This window comes from Solenopsis invicta, chromosome 2 (genome assembly GCF_016802725.1).
Source record: "Solenopsis invicta isolate M01_SB chromosome 2, UNIL_Sinv_3.0, whole genome shotgun sequence".
Classification (NCBI taxonomy): Eukaryota; Metazoa; Arthropoda; class Insecta; order Hymenoptera; family Formicidae; genus Solenopsis; species Solenopsis invicta.
In genome coordinates, this window is record NC_052665.1 from 24391452 (window position 1) to 24410988 (window position 19537).

General features: G+C 31.7%; 3 protein-coding genes and 1 long non-coding RNA gene across 13 annotated transcripts in view; 3 read left to right on the forward strand and 1 right to left on the reverse strand.

The window, feature by feature from the left end:
* Window positions 1-1291: 1291 nt before the first annotated feature.
* On the reverse strand, window positions 1292-2607 carry LOC105206304. Its single transcript, XM_026139379.2, has 4 exons — window positions 2395-2607; window positions 2127-2336; window positions 1741-1845; window positions 1292-1627 (listed from the first exon to the last, which is right to left on the reverse strand). The coding sequence occupies exons 1-4, from the start codon at window positions 2460-2462 to the stop codon at window positions 1354-1356; spliced, it is 657 nt and encodes a 218-aa protein (XP_025995164.1). The 5' UTR covers window positions 2463-2607; the 3' UTR covers window positions 1292-1353.
* Window positions 2608-2746: 139 nt separating this feature from the next.
* LOC120360078 (THAP domain-containing protein 5-like) lies at window positions 2747-4813 on the forward strand. 4 transcript variants are annotated; one of them, XM_039459779.1, is made up of 6 exons: window positions 2747-2947; window positions 3429-3559; window positions 3812-3940; window positions 4059-4088; window positions 4272-4287; window positions 4390-4813. In XM_039459779.1, the coding sequence occupies exons 1-6, from the start codon at window positions 2795-2797 to the stop codon at window positions 4438-4440; spliced, it is 510 nt and encodes a 169-aa protein (XP_039315713.1). In that variant the 5' UTR covers window positions 2747-2794; the 3' UTR covers window positions 4441-4813. The 4 variants fall into 4 exon arrangements, with proteins under 4 accessions (XP_039315713.1, XP_039315711.1, XP_039315714.1 ...); XM_039459777.1 differs by having other exon boundaries at window positions 4272-4813; XM_039459780.1 differs by lacking the exon at window positions 4059-4088.
* Window positions 4814-11156: 6343 nt separating this feature from the next.
* On the forward strand, window positions 11157-11982 carry LOC120360079. The gene is made up of 2 exons (XR_005576731.1): window positions 11157-11684; window positions 11764-11982. It is a non-coding gene; the product is annotated as an uncharacterized LOC120360079 (long non-coding RNA).
* A 4869-nt stretch (window positions 11983-16851) lies between these two features.
* LOC105201497 (Fanconi anemia group D2 protein homolog) overlaps window positions 16852-19537 on the forward strand; it is a 194246-nt gene continuing 191560 nt past the window's right edge. For 2 of the 7 annotated variants that reach the window (XM_039459781.1, XM_039459786.1), the window contains exons 1-3: window positions 16859-17596; window positions 18758-18960; window positions 19040-19235. In XM_039459781.1, coding sequence (XP_039315715.1) covers window positions 17152-17596; window positions 18758-18960; window positions 19040-19235 — 844 coding nt within the window. In that variant the 5' untranslated portion in view covers window positions 16859-17151. Of the gene's footprint in view, window positions 17597-18757; window positions 18961-19039; window positions 19236-19537 lie in introns of all 7 variants that reach the window. The other 5 variants (XM_039459783.1, XM_039459782.1, XM_039459784.1 and 2 more) reach the window with 5 other exon arrangements.

The following is a 19537-nucleotide window of genomic DNA, read 5'->3' on the forward strand; positions in this document are numbered from 1 at the left end:
ATCTATAAAATAATGTTTTGCAGCCAAAGTGTTTCTTACTAATTTCAGCATATGAGCTGCATCCAACATAACTGTTATGGGCTCTCTTGTTACAGGATGTTCAAAATGAGTTATTAACTCATCTGGAGAAGTTGAAATTTTTGCTCCAAGTTGTTCCACCATAGAAATATTTGTAGATGCCCCATCAAAAGTAACATTGCGAATTAGAATTCCATAAGAATTTGCAACGTGCAATATGTCACTTAAAATATTACTTTTTTCTTTGCCCGATAATGTATGGATAAAGTAATAAGCGACCACAATTTTAAAATATGAATTGATGCCTACTAACTACTACATGAATACAAGAACATTTGTAGCTTCTGTATTGTTATTACAGTCATTGCTATTATCTCCAATATCAACATATCCTTGTAATTTTTTTCCATCAAACTCTATCAGTTTTTCTAATTGCCATTTCATCGCATGTTAAAGAAAAATATAATTTTTTACTTTCAGCTTCGGCATTTTTACATAATTCAGACACATGCTTCATTGCATCAATTGAAATTCCCGGTTCATTATTAACTGTACTTAACCGCTTTCGAATTGTGTTCTGATGCGGAAGAACATTTATTAATGTTTTTCTTACGTAATCATAGGCTGTTGGCGAGTAAAAATGCAATGTGCAGGCAAATTGTTTTAGTTCGTTTTGGAAATTGACCCTTCTTTTGATGTAGAAGTTTTCCTATTAACTGTTCAGTTATGGGGAAATTTATTTTCTGTAGAAATGTAAAAAAATTGCAAATTAAGATCATGGATTTGTATATTTATTGACAAAACAACCCTATAATATTAATGATACCGTCTATTACAAAAATTATATAAAAATAAATGATACTGTATATAATAATAATCTGCTGTATATAATGTATGTGTACATAATAATAATCTATATCTAATATATATGTGTATATAATAATTAATACTATAATTATAATGTATATATAATGATCAATTTAAATATTCATGACAAATAATGCACCAGGAAGGAATTATAATGATTAATATTATACATTATTTCTTAAGAAAAAAATGATATAGCAAATAGTGCTGTGTAGATCTCAAAACTTATTGATTTATTTTATTTATTTTACTTATTTATTTTTCACCAACATAGATTAACTTTAATCTTAGTTTAACTTGTTTTTTATCTTTCTTCAGTTCTAAGAATTGAAAAAAGATAAAGAGTAAGTTAAACTGTGATCAAAGTTAATCTACATAGATAGAAATAGGCATTAATCACTCGAACTTTTTTTTCATTTTTATATAACTCTTAGCGATAAAAAGATCAGAATGTGGACCATCGTTTTCTTAACTTACGCTCAACATCTCTGATACGGAATCTGTTATTAAGTTCTTTTTTTTTAACTCCTGAATAATATCTTTCGTTGTTTGAATTTGATTAAGAAGACGCTTATTTTGATATTGCAAAAGCATGTTTTCTTTTCTTAAGCCTTTGCATGCTGCTACAAATCGATTCCATACAATTTCATCTGTAAAATCTTCTCTTCTAAAAAGTCCAAACTCCTGTAAAGTGCAATGTCTTTTTGTTGGTGTTGTAGATAAAGCGCAAGAGTCATTTGTCCTAGAAAATAATATTTGGATATTATATGATTTTTGTAAATAAAACAGGATAGGTATCTCCAGAATTTGCTTTGCTAGATCTAGAGACAAATCATTGTCCACGAGTGTTATTACCGTTTTAAGCTGTCAGCAGTAGATGTTGGCACATTCTCAATATTATTGTCCTCTATATTATCATCCATATCCTTGTGACATTCCATTGGAAGTTGTTCAGAATTTCTAAATAATGCCATGGTTAACCGAGTTCTTATAATCACTAATATAAAATTAACTTAGAATAAGATAAGATAAAATGGATCATTCTAATTATCAATATCTGCAAAACCAATAAGGAGAATGAAAAAAACTTCGTCAATCAAAATGTTAAAAAATAAATTCTCAATACATGCAAAATTTGTGAAATTCTCTTCAGTGGGTCTCAAGATAGTGATGATTTAAAAAAATTTATTTTATCTTATCTTGATATTGCTTCTTCAAAATTGATGTAGTTTTAAATTTACTGTTTCTCATTTTTAATAAGCTGAACTTTTGCATCTAATTGAGGAATATTTATATTTGGAACAGCATCTTTTCTCAAAAGTTGCCTTCGATCGCATAGCATTCGATAATCTTCAGGTTTAAAATGTTGACTGCATACAAAACGCTTTTTATTATCGTCTCGTTTTATGATTTCTAACCACTTTTTTCGTGTATCTGGATCTGACGGAAAACTGAAAACACATGTATTGTGTGAATTTGGACATTACGATGGATATAATAATTACATACCGATGGAAAATAATAGGCTCATCAGTTTTATATTGTTCTTTGTGGCACACACAACAATATCGACACATGTTGACTTGAATGTTAGGTTAGGTGAAGATTCCCCACGCGCGTCATTAGACAAAGACAGAATAGTGGTCCAAAGCTTGCTATCTCTTTCTAGTTTTTCACGCCCCCACTCCTCGAATGCTCGGTCTATAGGTCCTATGTCTATGGTTATAAGGGCCTCGCACATGAAATGCATAACAGAGTATAAGCATAGCGTAAGTAGGGTACTATATTAAGAAGGAATATGCATCCGCCATATTGGCTCCTAGTCAGTGCCGGGAATTCAAGCAAAGTAAAGGCATCTAATTTTGTTTTACATAAAATTTTGTGTTTTACGTAGACTTAAGTAAATAAAATGGGCGGTTGCAGTGCAATAAATTGTAAAAATAGGAGTGAAGCCGGGTATCAAACGTTTCGCTTTTCAAAAGAAGGCGAAAGAAGAAAGAAATGGCTTATAAACTGTCGGCGTAACAAATGGATACCTTCCTCAAATTCAAGATTATGCGAGGTATATGTTGTATTTATTTATCACTAAATATTTAACACTTATATTTATCAATAAATGTTTATTTACTTCAATCATTTAAAATACATAAGAAATGAAAGTTGAGGTTAGAAACTTTTTCATTCTTCAGTAATGCCCATTTCTACCAATATCTAGCTATATAGATTAACTTTTTCTTTCTTTAATTTTTTAATTCTAAGAATTGGAAAGATAAGAAGTAAATTGAACTGAGGTCAAAGTTAATCTGCGTTGGTGGAAATAGGCACAATTGTTTTAAAGATGACGTTTCAGAGCTTTTCTGAAAAATTAAAATTTTTCTGAAATTTTTATAATTATTTATGATTGTGAATTCTTTATGAAATATTTTTGCTGTATGAATACTAAACATAGAAAGCAAATATTTGCTTTCTATGAATACTGAACAAACATTTATAAGATATTGTTTAATTGTTTCTTCTAAGTTCTAATTTTATTTCTTTTGCAGATTCACTTTGAAAGCTTTCAATTTGAACAGAATAGGCAAGATGGGATAAAAAAATTAAAACCGAATGCTATACCAATATTATTTAATGTACCAAATCCGCCAAAAATGATTAACAATATAAAACAAAAAAGGTTTTCTATTATTTTTGTCTTTTAAATTAAAATTTTTTTAATTGATTTGTATAAAATTAATTATATAATAATTACTGTAATAAGTTTACACACGTATATATAATATATATTTAAAATAGGTTATTAAAGTTTGTTAACATTGTTAATTAACACTAAAACATATGGTTATAAATTTAAATTTAAAAAATAATTTAATTATGAAATAGTTAAATAAAAATAAAAATAATTAATAAATTTTTTCTATTCTTTCAGGAGTGCCGATCCTATTTGCATGAAATTTCCTTTGATACTACAATACAATTCAAGTATTTCTTGCTCTGACGAAAATGGTGCTCACTCCAATTCTATTTCTACAAATAATTCAAATGGTCCTAATATCTCGTAAGAAATATTCCTTTTTTCTTTTTTAAGAATTATAAGCATCAAACAAAATTCATTTGCAGTCCGTATCTTTATTCGTAAATTAATAATAATAATAATAAATATAAATTCATTCTAGAAAAAATTACGGAATAAAGTATAAATCAAGGTACGAATGCTGTTGAAGACTTTTGATACCATCTCTTAAATTTCTATTTTTATTAGTTACTTCTAAAAGTTCATATCTACTTTTGTATTTTTTATCGTTTTCATCGGTAGTACTAATTTAATACTTTAAATAATTTTGTTCTATAAAATATGAATTTTATTAAATTTATTTTTTATTTTTTAGATCCACTCTTCTTGAAGTGAGTAGTTCATCAAATTCATATACTATTGGAGTACCTGAAAAAGAAAATGTTAAAGCATCAGTTAAGCCACAGTTCAACTGTAATTGCAATATGTTTCAGCAAGAAAATATGCAATTAAAACAGGAACTAAATAAGGCCAAAGAAATTTAAAAAATATGTTTCTCTGAAGAACAAGTTAAAGCACTGCAAAGCGGTACAAAAATAAAATGGAGTAATGAGGCTATATCACAAGCTTTAAGAATGCATTTTGCTCTCGGACTTCATGGATATAATTATTTAAGATTAAATTGCAAATATCCACTTCCTCATTATTTTACTGTGACGCGAAGAATTGCAAATATTAAGATCGACTTCGGAATTTTTTATGATTTGTTAGATCCTTTGAAATCTAAAATTGATGGGTTACATCCTAATGCTAAAGATTGTATAGTTTCAATAGACGAACTAAAAATAAGTGGAAAATTAAGTTATGACAAATGTGAAAAAAAAATGTACGGTAAAATCACATTACCTTCAACTGCAAGCGGTGAAAGTAATCATGTAACACTTGTTTTAGCAAGAGAACTTTCTGCAACTTGGAAACAAGCTGTAGCTGCTGAAATAACAGGGTCAAGAACGGAAGGCTCTGATATGCGTGAATTCGTTCTAAACGTCATAGAATGTCTCAGTAATGCAGGTCTTAACGTTAAAGGCATCGTTTCTGATATGGGCTCTAATAATCGCGCGATGTGGACGTGTTTAGGAATAGAGGCTTCAAGAAATAATCGTGTGACATCATTTTCTTTTCATGATCAAGTTATTCACGTTCTTGCAGACGCGTGTCATTTAGTGAAAAATTTGAAACAAGCAACACAAACACATTGTATTTTTTTATCAGAAAATATTCAAAAAGCTCAGCAATTACCAACTAATGTTGTTAACGGAAATTATATTACTTTTTTATGGAAAAAAGAAGTAGAATCTGCAGTAAGTCTGAGATTGTTACAACATCTAAATTATATAGACATCTTTCCAACTAATTTTTCCAAAATGCATGTAGGGTCTGCTATTAGATATTTTGATATTAAAACAGTTGCAAGCTTAGAAACAGCAGTACAGTTAAAATTATTACCATCTGAAGCATTAACTACTGCTTGGTTTGTACGACTAATTTGTAACTGGATTAAAATGTGCACATCACGCGTTAGGAAAACATCTATAACAAAAAGAAACAAAATAAAAAAATACAGTTTTTAAATGATTTTATTGATATAGTTCAGGACATGCAAATTGGAAAAAGTGGCTGGAAACCTCTCAATACAGGTTTAATATTAACTTCAATTTCAATAATAAATTTAACGAAATATGTTTTTCAGCAAAAATATGACTTTTTTTTAACAAGTCGTACCACACAAGATGCCTTAGAAAATTTATTTTCTTAGATTCGAAGAAGGGCTAGTGCTATGCCAAACGCACTTGGAGTACGCAGAGCTCTACAAAATATTATAGTTTCGCAATATATTGGCAGTGTGAATAACTCGAATTATACGGAAGATTCAGATTATATTTTACTCGATAATCTTATAGATAGTTACACTGAAAGTATCAACAATGTTTCGCAAATTAGTAACACTTCAGTAGAATCTGTAGATTTGGTCAATTTTAATCAATATACCAATCTCGATGCAGCCATATTATACTACATTGCCGGAAGTACCATAAATGCAATCTTGAAACTTAAGATTTGTGATATCTGCAAACAATTTTTAACATGTCAAGATACAACTGGAATTCCTGATGAACTTCGTTGCTTTTCAGACTATTCGAATATGGGAGGCTTAAAATTTGTCGGTATCACAATATTTAATTTTATAATGTATTGCGAAAAAAACATTTTTATATACGTATTATATATATTTTTTTTTTTTAAGTTGTTTTATTCACTTGCAAATAAAACTTTGATACATTTAAATTGTTATGTCATATAATATTTTTGAATTGGCAGCATTACGTATTCAACATCATTGGCTTTGAAAGGCGCGCCAGCTGCTAGGAGCCAAAATGGCGAATGCACATTCCCTCTTAATATAGTACCTTAGCGTAAGACCTCTGGACCAGACCTGTGCGCCATTTTATTTTATACAGGCGGCGGCGGAATCGGCGGATGATAATTTATCGGCGGCGGCAGCGGCATAGCGTGGCGGCGCAAGGGTTTAGTAAGAAAAATCTGCAACGCTTCCATCTCCTAAGTGGCAGAAATGTGAAACAAAAAAGCGAGACAGCAATAGTAGAAAATCACAAAAGAAAGAGACGGAATACAATATATCGCTTTGAATTTATACGTTCACTCCAAAATATGCGATTATATTTCTGTAAAATAAGAATTAATTTTACTAAATTAAAAGAAAATAAATATAAAATATACACATTTTATTATTAAAGATATATTTAAAAAAATTATATAATTTATATATATATATATATATATATATATATATATATATATATATATATAAAATAATAAAATATATAAAGCAAAAAATAGAAAGTAATTAAAAATAAAAACAAAAAAGTGACGTCATATAAATAAAAGGAAGCCTCATTAGAGAACCGTCATTTTCGGGTAATAAAGTGTACAGTATAAATTATTGCTCGCTGAAAATAACAGTTTTAATTAAATTACGTCTTGTGAAGTCTTTGTGTTCATTCAACGTAATTATTGTACCTTCATAAGCTAATTTAACGTTCAAATAATAATTAATTTTATTATTACATATTTGTGATTCTCTAATATTTCTAGATCTTTAATATGTGTGTCAAAGTTAATAAATAATGTATCCAATCTTAGATTTCTTAATGTTTCTTGAATCATTGTAGGAATTATATTTCTCATTTTTAATTTATTTTCTAATTTAAAAAAATTAAAAAAGTTTAGGTTACAATGCAATTAACTAATAACTTACCCAAATAATGGTACAGGAATGTGTTTCTCCTTTACACTTTTATATTTGGTTGATTTACAACCATTTATAAAACAATATACTACCATTGTATTATATCATTCAATCGCACAAATGTTTATTATTGTCGCATATAAAAGCCACACACCACACCATATGTTATTTTATACTGGAAATCGTCGCTTAGAAGATGATGACGCTGTAAATGTTTCTTACAGCCTAAAAGAGCCAACTAGCAGTTCATATTTATATAATCCAAGGTTCCGACCGTAATAAAAGTTAAGTTTGTGAATTCATTAATTTGCAGAGACCATCGGAGAAGATAGTTTTAATTTCTTGTAATTTAATTATTTATAAAATTATTTTAATGACGTATTATTTATTAAAATAATTCTAATCATGTATTATTAAAATAATATTTATTAACAATAATTTTTATTTTAAAATAGGAATTAAACAAAAGATGGATTTCCAAAAATTCGGTGAAGCTAAAAATTGCAGGTTTTGATTAATTTTAAATTATTAATTGAAAGTATAAATTTATAGATTATATCCGTTTGTGTGCACTAACAGTGCATGATAAAATTTATTCTGTTTAAGTAGTTGGAGAGACTACAGTAGCCAGAGAGACTGGCATTCTTTTAAATGTTAGATTTTTATTAAATATTATTATAATATAATTTCATACTTATTTCATACAAAATCAAATAAGCGTACGATTATAAAAAACTAATATCAATATTAGCAATATCAAACAATTTATCCTACAAACAAACTTTGCAGTTAATAACTTTCAGTCTTTGGAAGTTTTTGTGCTCTGCAATTCCTATTTTAAAATCAAAATTATTATCAATAAATAATATTTTAATCAATAATACATAATTACAATTATTTTATAAATAATTAAAATACAAGAAATTAAACTAATTTCTCTGCTCATCTTTGCAAGCCAACGATAATCTCAAATTTAATTTACATTACGGAACACAGCGTAGTTAGTTACAGTGTTACCAACTTTATGATTAAAAAAACTATTTGTAATTGATTCTGTCCATGGGAAAATTTTCTAAACTGAGAAGTCGCTATCTTTTTACATACTTGCAGTTTATAATTAACGTAACGACCAATAAAGGGCCTTGCACATGCTTAACGTAACATAAGCGCAACGTAAGACTGATGGACCAATGAGCATCCAGCATAAAGTCGCCATATTGATACATAAGATTTCCATTGGTTCAGAAACCTTATGCTACGCTTATGTTCTGTTATGCATTTCATGTGCAATGCCCTGAAGGCTATAACACACTTTCCATAACCGTAACCATAAAGGTTGATTTATGCAAGCCGTAACCGCTAACTTATGCTGGAATCTGTAAGAAATTGACCTAAGTTAGCGGTTACAGTCGCATAAACCAACCTTAAGACGTACCGTAAGAATTAGCTAATCACAGTCGAGAATTAAGAAATAAGAATCTGAATTCTTGACTGTGATCGGCTAAATCTTACGGTACGTCTTATGGTTACAGTTATGGAAAGTGTGTGTTAAAGGTTGATTTATGCAGGCCGTAACCGCTAACTTATGCCGGAATCTGTAAAAAATTAGCCAATCATAGTTGATTATTCTTCTATAAGTCGATTATGATTGGTAAATTTCTTACAGATTCCGGCATAAGTTAGCGGTTCCGGCCTGCATAAACCAACCTTAAGGTTATAACACACACCTTCCATAACCGTAATCATAAGAAGTACCGTAAGAATTAGCCAATCACAGTCGAGAATTCAGATTCTCATTTCTTAATTTTCGACTGTGATTGGCTAATTATTAGGGTGCCGTCATATGGGGCGTAACTTGCGTAAGCGTAACTTGCGCCGACCAATGATATCGTTTTACTCGAACATTAGCTTCCCCCTAGTTACTTTACGCTTTTTACGTTATTATCGTTCCGTCGAATCCAATTTCCTGCGTAAGAAACGCTATATACATGTAGTAATACATGTATTGATAACATATGTATTACTTAAATAAGCAGAACAAAATTGAAAGATAGATAATGATATCAGGGTAAATTAAGAAACAATTTTATATCAAATTTATTATTTATAATAGCTATTCTGTAATAACATTCTGTCATATCCAACCTTCTTGCGATATGTTTGTAACGATGCACCTCCGCATCGTTCCCCCTGGGGCCACGAACCGCTCCCCTGTCCGGCCGAACACCCGCCGGACAGACGAACAGGCGCTACGCGCCGATAATCGCCTCACACGCGCGCACGAACGGTCCGACAAGCGCGCCGTTAAACGCCCGAAGTCCGCGCGCACGCGCACGGATTCGCATGCTCCTGGCGTTGGAGCGACAGAGAGGCGTACGCTCAAGCGAGAGCGCGATACCGGACCGATCTCGGAGCAAGGTCCGTGGATTGGCGTTGGAGGGGAAGGAAGGTCGTTGCATCCACTTCAACGATGTGGAACGAAAATGGCGGCGGCCATACTTTTACTGCACACTCGCTCACTCACACAACTAATAGCTGTAGTACCTTACTATCTACGTACATACACTAACACTGACTCGCTGTCTCGAAAATGGCGGCTATGCAACGACCTTCCTTCCCCTCCAACGCCAATCCACGGACCTTGTCTCGGAGCAGCGGGGATGCTGTATTCCGAGAAGAACCGAACTCCACTCGAACATCCCCGACTCTCCGAGATCGGGGTATAAAAGGCGGACGATCCCGCAGAGAGATCGACTCCTCTCCGGTCCAGCCTCCGAGCCAGACCCAGGAAATCCGCGTGGTAGAGCGAGCTCTGTCACCGCCGAGAGATCTCGGCGATTTCCGATCCCGCTTTCCCGGCACCTAGGGAATCCGAGTGGTAGAGCGAGCTCTGCCACCGTTGAGAGATCTCAACGATTCCCTCAACCCATCTCCGTCCAAGCGTCCACGGTAACGACTGCCACCAAGGGGGTAGAGATATCTCTGCCTCCATCGAGAGCTCTCGAGGCAGCCGACACCGACTCACGTCGGGGATTCCCTACTAAGGGAATCCCGCCGCGCACCTGTCGCGAATTCGCGGAACACCGACGCGGCTTCTAGCGTAGGGCGTCCCGGCCCGCGCGCGCCGCGGACCGACAAGGCCGGCGACGACATAAACATCGTGGAATCCTCGCGACGATACCGAACCAAGCGTGAGCGAGACCGCGCTATCGTGCGCTCTCTCGCACCGACCGCGAGCCGAGTGCGAGCGACCGAACGCATGTAAACAGCTCCCCGGTCTGTAAATACCGCGTCTTCTTACTGTAAATACCGCGTCTTCTTATTGTAATACCGCGTCTTCTTATTGTAAAACCGCGTCACCGTACCGTCGCGGATGCACCGCGTGTATCCGCGAACTACGGGCACATATTGTCAGTATTAGATCGTAAATAAAGTCATTTCTCATTAAACGCACGTCCGATCTCGGAATTGATTAACCCGGCAACCTTCCTTCGAGCCCTGGCTTCCCTGAGCTCGTCCGCGCTCGGACAAAACACAGGTTGTTACATGTTGATACAAAATTTTAAGGTTATAGTTGTACATTAATAGATATGTGCGTGTTGCTTGAATTTCTTACATGTAAAATGCTTTCTTTTTCTTAAATGCCTAACATATATTTATTTTGTTTTAAATATATAAATTTTTGAAAATTTCAAGGAACAGGAATATATGCTCGCACAGGTTAGATTCGCACATAGATGATTCACACATACTAGTGTGCAGAGTATCAGGGGGTCGATCGTCGATCATGAAACTTTTTCCCTAAGGCGGAAACGTGAAAAGTGAAAAATTTCTCCATTAACTTCAATGGTAAAGATTTTCACTTTTCTCGTTTCCGCTCTAGGGAAAAAGTTTCATGATCGACCCCCAGTTCCACATGAGGCGTACACCCAGCGACTTTGATTCTGTCCATGGGGAAATTTTCCAAACTAAGAAGTCACCATCCTTCTACATACTCGCAATTCATGATTAACGTAACGTCAGGCTTACGATCGATCCCGGCCGCTTACGACCGCATTTGACACAATTTGACATGAGGTTAAGTAATTTGACATGAGGTTAAATAATTTGAGATTTGCGACTTGAATTCACTGGGCAAGAAGATACTGACGAAATCTCAGATCTGGCTGCAGTGCAACAAGTGTAAATACACCACGCATCATGATTCCTTTATGATGCAATTTTTTTATTATAATTTTCCTTAAATTACATTTAATGAAAGTATGCATTATTCAAACAACGACGGTTGTTTACGAAGTAACATACGATTAAAAGGAATAACAATTAGCAATATAAATAAAATTGAAAGAGCGAAACTGCGATTTTTCCAACAGTGAGTCAATTGACATCGATGTATTGTCAACATGACACAGCTTTGATCAGCAAAATAAACATCATTGCGAGTGTCATGCGGAAATTCAAGTATGACGAATAAAGTTACTTCATTTATAACATTAGAATTATAATAAATTTCTGTATATTACACTGAGTTTTTCAACAGTTAAAGCAACCAAATGTAATACCAAAGTGCCTTTGATTTTTGCACAGTTAATCAAACCAGGCACCGGCACGGACCAGTATCCAGTGTGTTGTTCGTTGGTGATGTCATATTTTCTGAAAAATATAATTTGTAATTAATAAATAATTATATCCATTGTTAATGAATTAATTTTGTTAAATAGAAAAATTTGTTATAATAAATTTATCCGTTGATTCTAAATAAAGCTAAATTATTTATATATAAAAAATAACTTTACAATAAATTTTTTAATTTATTAATTGTTAAATTAAGATGATATAAAGAAAATAATTTAATTACTATATAATTAAATTATAACAAGTTTCTAAATGAAACTAAGAGAAAAGAGTTATGTAATTTTGACTATGTATATTTATTCTTATCTTTTAACATTTCATGCATAATGTTTTACAATATTAATTTTATAATCTTCGATATAGTATTCTAATTAAAAGTTGTAGTAAATTTTAATATTATAATATTTTTTATCATATTATGTCATTTCTTATAAATTTATTTATTGCTAATATAAAAATATAATAGGCATAACACTTGCCATTTTTGAAGCTTCAACAATTAAGAGAATAATAAATAAAGCATTATTTCTTTAATATAAATTGCCGGTATATTTATTGGCGAAGAAAAACATCCATATTTCTAGCATCAGAATAAATTCCACCCAGTCACTAATATTGTTAGGTAAAATCATTTTTCTTGATAGTAATTAGTATCTTGATATATGTATGGCGTAATGTCTGAAATTAGTAACATCTCAAGTTAAAGCAATCAAATGTAATACAAAAGTGTCTTTGATTTTTGCACAGTTAATCAAACACCATCGTCAATATTCGATCCTTCTGTCTCGTTCCAAGGCATCTCTACCAGTTCTAGACTTCCATCCTCTTTCAAGGTTATCCATTTTCTACTTTCGCTCTTCACTTCCATTTTCTGCTCAAGATCCAAGTCCAATCTTATCATCTTCCTCAAGTTTTCAATATTAGCCGTGTCAATCGGCTGCAGAACATACATTTGTTCTGGGGACAACGTGGAAACACCTTTCGTAAGAAAAAATTCCTTTTTAAGACAGATTTACAATAATGTATTAACTAATCAGTAAATAATACCTACTCGCTGGTAATGTAGCGGAAGCATATAGATGATTTGATAACAATTTGATAAATCCAACAGTGGTAGTGGGGTGGATTGAGTAATAGGAAAAACTGACTGAATCGGCTCCAAAAGTGTTACCTCCATCGCTTTATCATCCTTGATAACGATGTCAGAATTATTTGTAACGTATCAACAGTGTCACTTATAATTATAAAAATTGTAACAGATAGCAAGAATGCATCTGAACAATTTCTCTTGGATTTAACGCTACTCAACCTGTTTCATTCTCCTTGTTCTCCAAGTCATTCACTTTGTTGTAACTATGTCTTTCACTTTCCTCCTAGCTCTCGAAGATGTGTTCGTCAGCTGCCCTTTCCTCGTTATGATCTTTCATGCGATGCTTCATAAAGGAATCATGATGCGTGGTGTATTTACACTTGTTGCACTGCAGCCAGATCTGAGATTTCGTCAGTATCTTCTTGCCCAGTGAATTCAAGTCGCAAATCTCAAATTATTTAACCTCATGTCAAATTACTTAACCTCATGTCAAATTGTGTCAAATGCGGTCGTAAGCGGCCGGGATCGATCGTAAGCCTGACGTTACGTTAATCATGAATTGCGAGTATGTAGAAGGATGGTGACTTCTTAGTTTGGAAAATTTCCCCATGGACAGAATCAAAGTCGCTGGGTGTACTTTCCGAGACGCGTAAATTACAAAAACCAATCGTAAATTTGTTTAGCATTTCTGTTAGAGAGTACAAGAGAAACCCTAATCAACAATTGGTTGCATTAGATACGCATTTCTTGAAAATCCGCGAAATACGCTTCATGTGAAAGAAGGCTTTTAAATGGCGTAACATATTTTAGTAAGTTACTAAAATACGTAAATTACGCTACGCAAGTTACGCCCCATGTGACGGCACCCTTATGGTACGTCTTATGGCTCTGGCAGACCAGCGCGATTTGCGATACGCGACACGCGTTTATCCAATGGGCGTACGTCTTTCTCAAAAAATTGTACGGCTATTGGATAATCGAGCGTCGCGTGTCGCGTCATCGCGCTGGTGTGAAGGAGCCATTTGGGTGCTTTCCAACAAGAGACACAGGCGACACTGTGTAACACAGGCTGCGTTCCGAAATTCACTGCCAGTACTGAAAATCTATAGTATACGTAACGTGAACTATAGATTTTCAGTACTTGCAGTGTATATCGGAACGCAGCCACAGTGTCTACATTGGTGCTTTCCAACTATGACACATAGCGTTTTTCATTGGGAAAACTAGTGCGCACTGAATGTGCACTTGCTGCAGGTAATTGGGCGTTTCCGTTGGCACCGTTATCGCGCGAACCGAAACGTCCAATTGCCAGCGGTGAGTGCACACTCAGTGCGCACTAGATTTCCCAATGAAAAACGCTAACAGAGAGACACAGAGCGACACTGCAAAACACAGCTTAATCTTAAGTTTGGCCGTGTCAGCCATCAATAGTGCCAACACATCGGGCAAATAAATTATTTTTTCAAGTGTGGTACTGGTACATTTTAGTCATGTTCAGTTATGTTTTGTCGCCTTAACATACAAAATTAAAATTATAGTTTGAACTTTTCGTTTCTTTACATACTACATTTTTAAATTAGCACAATGGACTTATATTTTTACTAAAAATGTTTCGTGTTCGAAAAATAACGTACCAGACCCAGAATTCTTAGATGGTAATCAATATTCATTATTTTTATTTAAAGAATTGTAAGCCTACGAAACAATGCATTCGTTGATTATTCATTATTCATGCGTATTTCATAGGATTAATTTGCATGTTTATTTTTTTGTCGGCATTGTAAAGAAGTTATTCCTACGTTGGATAATGTAAAATTCCTTCTTTAACGGGTCTGGATTTTCTACGGATAGATTTCTGATTCAATTTGAATCTGTGTTTTTTACTAAGTCAGTCTTTTACGCACTCTAGTGACCGTGTTTGGTAACTTATCTGTTCCAATTAGACTACACAACTGTGTTACAGTAGGCCTGTTCGTGTTGCTGCCCTTTTTGAATTAATTTCTTTGTCGTCTCTCTCTTTCTTACGATCGAATATATATTTATCTCATCTCGAGTGCAAAAATTTTTGGAGATTTCAAGCAACTAGAACAAATCTACTGTGTCTCTCTGTGTGACACTGTGGGTGTTTACGATAACTAATCGGATCTCGGATTGGATTGAACAATGGTACTCAACGTATGTATAGAAAATTTCCCTAGGCTAATCGGATTGACGATTGCTGTCTCAAATGTAATCCGATTGATGACGAAAGCGTGGAGATCGAGAAGCATATATGCTTGAAAAGTAAGTCTCTTTATTTTTTTAAATAATAACACAAAAAATCAAAGATAAAGTTAAAAAAAATGATTTGAATTTAGATTTATTGTAATTTTTTTTGTCTAAACACTAGATTTCGTTTAAATTTCTGTTTGTAAAAATTAATTAATTTATTCTAAAGTTTGTAGTTATATCGGAAACAAATCAAAATTAATAAAACAATTATTAATTATTAAGTACATATTAAAGCATATAATATTTCAAGCATATCATATAGAATTCCTGTTTATTATAAACTTAGTAAAAATAACTTTGAAATTATTCAACTACATTATACATTAATCAATATTAATTTATATGTTAAAAATCAATAATGTCTCTGAAAATGTTTTTTTTATTCTTTTCCAGATCGTAAATAAACTTCAACTCCAAGAATAAATAAAAATTACTGGAAAATGGATTGACATGAAAAGGGCATTATTGAACAATATCAATTTGTGCTAACTTAAAATTTGTAAAATCTGCTATTCTTTGTTAGTTGTTCATTAGAGAGTAATAATATAAGAACGGAATATATATAAATAAAATTAAAATAATTGTATGCATATATGATGCGTATATTCCATTTTTATATTATTACTCTCTAATAAACAACTAATAAAGAAAAGTAAATTTTACAAATTTTAAGTTAGCACAAATTGATATTGTTCAATAATGCCCTCTTCATATAAATCCATTTTTCCAGTAATTTCAATTCCAGTAATTTTTATTTATTCATGGAATTGAAGTTTATTTACGATCTGGAAAAGAATAAAAAGAACATTTTTAGAAACATTATTGATTTTTAACATATAAATTAATATTGATTAATGTGTAATGTAGTTGAATAATTTCAAAGTTATTTTTACTAAGTTTATAATAAACAGGAATTCTATATGACATGCTTGAAATATTATATGCTTTAATATGTACCTAATAATTAATAATTGTTTTATTAATTTTGATTTGTTTCCGATATAACCACAAACTTTAGAATAGATTAATTAATTTTTACAAACAGAAATTTAAACGAAATCCAGTGTTTAGACAAAAAAAAAATTACAATAAATCTAAATTCAATTCATTCTTTGTAACTTAATCTTTGATTTTTTGTGTAAATTGAAAAAAATAAAGAGACTTACTTTTCAAGCATGCTTCTGCGTCTCCTCGCAATCGGACCCCTTTTGAGACAAAGATCGTCAATCCGATTAGCCTAGGGAAATTTTCTATACTTACGTTGAGTACCATTGTTCAATCCAATCCGAGATCCGATTAGGTATCGTAAACACCTTCTGTTTGTTTTCTGTTCCTGAATTCCCTGAATTAGTGTGCACTTAAAGTGAAATAGATATATATTTGAAAGTTAGTGAAAACAAGAAGGAACGTTCCGGTGCAGTCTAGTGCAGGAATAGAAAACAAGCCTCTTGTGTCACACTGTGGCACTCTTGTTGGAAAGCACCCATTATGGCTCTGGCAGACCAGCGCGATTTGCGACACGCGACGCGCAATTATCTAATAGGCGTACGTCTTTTCAAAAAATTGTAAACGCCTATTGGATCGCGCGTCGCGTGTCGCAAATCGCTCTGGTCTGCCAGAGCCATTATGATTATGGAAAGTGTGTGTTATAGCCTTAACACGGCTATTATAAACCAACATTGGTCGCTCTTTGTATTTATGTTCTATGAGTAAAAGTTTCATTTGAAAGAGTTTGTAACAACCAGTAACAACTTGTTTTCTTCGGTTTCTTTATCTGAAAAATGTTGTGATATTGAAATATAATGTAGAAACATAAATTTTATTTTTTATTTGCTGATCGTCACTAATCGTGAAACGCATTTTCAATTTAAACATTTTCAATTTCGGGAATATCAAATCAAAAAATCGGGCAGAATCTTTTTTAATTTTACGATGGATAAACGGAGATTGATGTTAAGAAACAATAGCTTACATAAAGATTTACAATCGATTCATAATCAATCATCAGAAGAAATCAACTTTCTTGGCAATAAACAATTAAGTTCTCACTCTAGCAGCATTATAACACAGGAAAAGACTGATTCATTTCATGAAGAAAAATTAGATATTGCATCGTCAACATTAAAACCTTTAAATGTTTATTTGAAAGAAAAAGACGCTTCCTCTGGTAAAGGTAAAAAAAGAAATTATTGCGAGACTGAAAACGATGTATTGGAAATGGATGATGTTACCACTGCTTCAAAAGTATTGAAGAAGACTTTGATGTCAAAACAGCTTGGTAGCCAAGTACCAGATGCATCTTTTAGGACTAGCCAACAAGATATTTATTTGTCGAGAGGCGGTGTGTCGATGAGAAATAAATCTTCAACAGGATTAAGTAAGTTAATATATATATTTTTTAAATAACCATTATGATATTTTATTGGTCTTAGCTAGATCTTATAGCTGATATTTATTGTGTAATTTTATATATATTTTCAAGTTGACAAAACTGTGCCAAATAAATTTTTGGTCTTAAAACACAGTACTAAGTTGAACAAGAAATAGTAATATCGTGTTATTAAATTGAAAGTCAATTTAATAAGTGATACAAGCATCTAATATGCCATTGATGCTAATGAGAACCTTTAAGAAGTTCAGGTTCCATTCTTGGCTAAGATATTATTTTGTGTAATAATTTCTGGATAATTACTTAAATTCTTTAGTTTTTTAAGGTTGTGACTTGGAAAAAATAAATAAAATCATACAATAAATTACAGCACTAAGATTTAGCTACAGCTGATAAAGCATATCTCGATTATTTATATTGTGTCTTCATATATTGGTTAAAGTTCTATATTAATATGATTTTTTTAAAGCTGAGTTAAAATTAATAGCTTATATAATTAATTTGGTTACATTGAAATTTCTACAAATGAGATTCTGAGTTAAAAGTTGTATTAAGATTAATAAATTGACTTGAATTAATAGTTAATTTTAAAAAGCATTGTATTTAAAATGATTTTTAAAAATTAAATTTTTCTGAATAACAAAATGATTGCAATATAGACTGTCAAGTAAATTTAATGTTTTATTTGTAAATTAAATTGTCAATTAATAAGAAAATATTGTTTTTTATGTATTTTTTTTCTCTTGCATAGGTAAATTTTTGACTTAACAGAAAAGTTAGTAAGTTATGGTCTTGTGTTTTAAAAATTAGTAATTGAACTTTAAAATTAATTTTTGATTTCCATAATTTCTTATATACAAGTTTCTGATGAGTGACTGACTCAACAAATTTTATATATTTATGTTAAAAATATAAAATATAGTTAAACATAATATTAAATATGTTAAAAATAATATTAAAGTGAATAAATCTATCAATGTGTAAATATAATACAATGTTACATGTGTTTTTATTTATGATAATGTAAAATTTTTTTAAGTTATAATTATAATAACCAAACAATTGTAGTTCTTGTACTTCATTTATGAAGGAAATGGCTTTAGAATCAAAAGATTCAATTGAAAGTTAATTTTTTAATTTTTTAACCAGTTGCTACTCAGTCCAAACTTTTGGATGTTGATAATCTGGAAAAGTCTATGGAAAGATCTGTACAGAAACACAAAATTGCAAATCTTAATTCAGAGGAAACTTTGGATGATAATGATTTTGATTTTTCATACAACAAACATGTTACAAAGAAGAAAGGGATTAAAACTACGCTTGATAGAAGTGTAAAGGGTGTTACCCAAAATGTAAATATCAATCATAGTTTTCCTAGCAAAGTGTGCCATAAATCATCCATTAAAATGATTGCTAAACTTTATGTCTCAGAGAAAGCAGCAAGATAAAGAATTTCAATTATCTGCAAAATCAGAGAGGTACAAAATTAATAAGGAATCAGAGGGACGTATAATTAATAATAAGGAACATCTCCCAGAGAAGCAGAATATTTATGTACCAGCTATTTTTTCTAATTTTCTTCAGAAATGTGGTATTACATTGTCAGCTGATGATACATATACACTTAGTAAGTTTCTTTATTATACAAAGAACATTTTTATCTTGAATATCTTTATTTTTTAAATAAGATTCTACAATAGAAAAAACAGTATTAAATATTAGCTGTAGCATACGTTTAACAATCAAACAATGATTATTAAATTACTATTAATAGAATATATTGTTTTTAAATTACTATTATATTCTAATTATTATACTTTGAATACTAATATTTTTTCTGTGCACATAAAATAAAAATATATTTTGTTGTTTATATAATCAAATTCTACAGAAGATTAAATTATATATAAGTTATTCAACCACTACCAC

Bases quoted from the DNA above. Each gene is read 5' to 3' on its own strand.
- LOC105206304 (XM_026139379.2), bottom strand. From the start codon at position 2,462: ATGTGTCGATATTGTTGTGTGTGCCACAAAGAACAATATAAAACTGAT. The intron at 2,337-2,394 runs GTATGTAATTAT...ATGTGTTTTCAG, and splicing joins GAGCCTATTATTTTCCATCG to TTTTCCGTCAGATCCAGATA. The intron at 1,628-1,740 runs GTAATAACACTC...ATTATTTTCTAG, and splicing joins ACTGCTGACAGCTTAAAACG to GACAAATGACTCTTGCGCTT.
- LOC120360078 (XM_039459777.1), top strand. From the start codon at position 2,795: ATGGGCGGTTGCAGTGCAATAAATTGTAAAAATAGGAGTGAAGCCGGG. The intron at 3,560-3,811 runs GTTTTCTATTAT...CTATTCTTTCAG, and splicing joins AACAATATAAAACAAAAAAG to GAGTGCCGATCCTATTTGCA. The intron at 4,089-4,271 runs GTACGAATGCTG...TTTATTTTTTAG, and splicing joins GGAATAAAGTATAAATCAAG to ATCCACTCTTCTTGAAGTGA.